At 49.6% G+C, this 2,256-nt stretch overlaps 1 protein-coding gene across 1 annotated transcript; it reads right to left on the bottom strand.

Moving 5' to 3' along the window:
- Positions 1 to 1,527: 1,527 nt before the first annotated feature.
- On the bottom strand, positions 1,528 to 2,251 carry Pmar_PMAR024330 (Histone H1-II, putative; the record flags this gene model as incomplete). The annotated part of the gene is made up of 5 exons (XM_002780848.1): positions 1,528 to 1,586; positions 1,634 to 1,787; positions 1,839 to 2,016; positions 2,071 to 2,163; positions 2,211 to 2,251. The coding sequence occupies 5 exons, from the start codon at positions 2,249 to 2,251 to the stop codon at positions 1,528 to 1,530; spliced, it is 525 nt and encodes a 174-aa protein (XP_002780894.1).
- Positions 2,252 to 2,256: the final 5 nt, after the last annotated feature.

Below are 2,256 nucleotides of genomic sequence, written 5' to 3'. Positions count from 1 at the left end.
GCATACCCACGTCCTACGCGTGGTATTTTGCACCGAGTAGGCGACGTGTAACTACGTTGTGGTCGCCCGTGTAGCCAAAGCTAACATCGTTAATTGAAGTGGGTATGTTTTTAAAAAGACTAACTATTATATTAAAATTTTGGGTAATAACTTGAAATCAGTGGGTAAAAGATTAAAAGAAGGATATTTTTTCCAAAAGAAGTGGTAAAATTATTAAAAATTCGGGTAAAATATCAACTTGACCTGGGAATGCTGTAGTGGCGAACGAGGTAGCACGTTGCAGCAACAGACGGAGCATCACACTGGAGGCTAGTTCTTTTCCCGAGGGTGACATTTTTCCATTTTTATCTTGAAATCGATCGGCACGTTATTCATACCACTCCTTTCTCAACCTTGCGCAGATTGCACCAAGTGTCCCTGTGACATCAGAATTCTACTAAGCTGGGTGAGTAGCGATCACCTGTAACCCATGCGGGGGCAAGATCTGTGTGGATGGTGCATCGTGCCCAGTGCCGGTCAGAGATCGGCTGCCCGTCCCAAGGGGCCATTAAGTCCGGGTGGGACGACGGAAGTCATCACATCCGGGCATCTGAAGACGCGGGCACTGGCCAAGGCTGGGAACAGAGCAGGCAATACCGCGCGGTGGAACCAGTGAGGGTGGAAAGTGGCTGAGAGATCGGTAGCCTGGGCAATAACAGCGACATGCCAAACACAAGGATCGTTTTGCTCATTTCATCATTCCGATGTGGCCTATCCTTGGCGAATCTACTTCACGGAACTCTTGATATAGACAGTTTCGACAAGTCTCTTGCAGATGATACCGGACAGAAATAGCTTGAGGCAATTACGAAGGCAGTGATTCGACTGAGCGCCCCTGGTCGTTTGTGATATCCGGTATTCGTCGTCCATGAGCACCACCACTTATGATAGTTTGAGAGTAGAATGGCCTACGAAACGCCTTATTACGAAGCCCAGTTGGACGTTCGTCCCTCACGTTGCGGTAGACCCGGAAAGATCCACGCGCAACTGGGTTGTGCTAACAAGCTCTTCAACTGACTCAGTTGAACTGAGCCACGGAAAACAGTCATTGCTACTTTGCCTCCCCCGACATCCTCGGTAACTGGAGCGATTCCGGTAGTCATGCGAGTATAAAACGAGTCTCTTCCAATAGCAACTGAATGCCGATCGCAATGAGCGAAATAAGCTCGATGCGGTACGTACTAGAACAAGTCTGCGGTTTCTTGAAGGTGGAATCCTGATTCCTGACGACCGAATGTCCTGGCAACAACAGTATTAATAATTGCGTGTCACTATCGGGGTACAGCGTTTTTGTGACGGAATGGTGATACGAGGTCGACCGAAGGGAGGATCTCCAGGCAGAGAGGAGATGACTTTAACGCAAAGATTGATTCAGTGAGAAGAGAGGTGCATGAGTGTTGTTGCTCTTGTCGCATGCAATCAGACATTGAAAGCTTTAATTCTTTACAGTGTACAGAGAAGAACTTGACAAAATGAGGAGCATTGTCATCATTGCTGCTTGCAGTCCTCTGGCGACATCGATATCCTCTTCTTGTTCGGTGGAGGGTCTAACAAAGAGACAAACGAGTGTCGAAACTCACAAGGCCGGACTCACCCTCCATCGGCGCAGCGCTTCTTTTAGGCTGAGCTTTCTTTGGTGTCATCTTCTTGAAGTTCCCACTACTGTCCTTCTGTGACGCATTCTTCGATTCCACTGCAACAGCAGCAGGAGGAGCAGCAGGAGGAGAGGTAGTCGCCTTAGCCTTCACCTATCACAGCTATCAGTGGTATTGCCCATCCACTCACAGTGTGAGTCTCACCCTGACCTGTAGTTGTCCCGTGCTCGGAGGCGTGGACCTGACATTCTCCGAACCTTCTGCCTCTGGCGGAGGCTTTTTCAATGCCGACTTCACAGATGGTGGTGGCGCTGGCACTACAGGCTGTGTTAGAGGACGCGACGAGCTCTTCGCCTGTGAGTCTTCAGCCAATAAGGAGCTCCTAACACGCAGGAACACTTTAGGTGGAAATACTCTAGTATTACTACTCCCTTACCTCTTCTTCCTTTCCGCCTTGCCCATACCAGCAAGGGCTTCCTCCTTCTCGAGAACAGCAGCGTCCTTCTCTCTCTTGTACGTCACAATGAGCCTACCAACCATCATGACCATCACCGGCCACCCCAGCAACCTCCCCACTTCGCGCTTTGAATAGCCTCGCATCTCGCCTCAGCAGCCATCCGTT

Source organism: Perkinsus marinus (assembly GCF_000006405.1).
Source record: "Perkinsus marinus ATCC 50983 genomic scaffold scf_1104296943982, whole genome shotgun sequence".
Taxonomy (NCBI): domain Eukaryota; phylum Perkinsozoa; order Perkinsida; family Perkinsidae; genus Perkinsus; species Perkinsus marinus.
The sequence above is the reverse complement of the archived record's forward strand: the minus strand, read 5'-3'. Positions and strand labels throughout refer to the sequence as shown.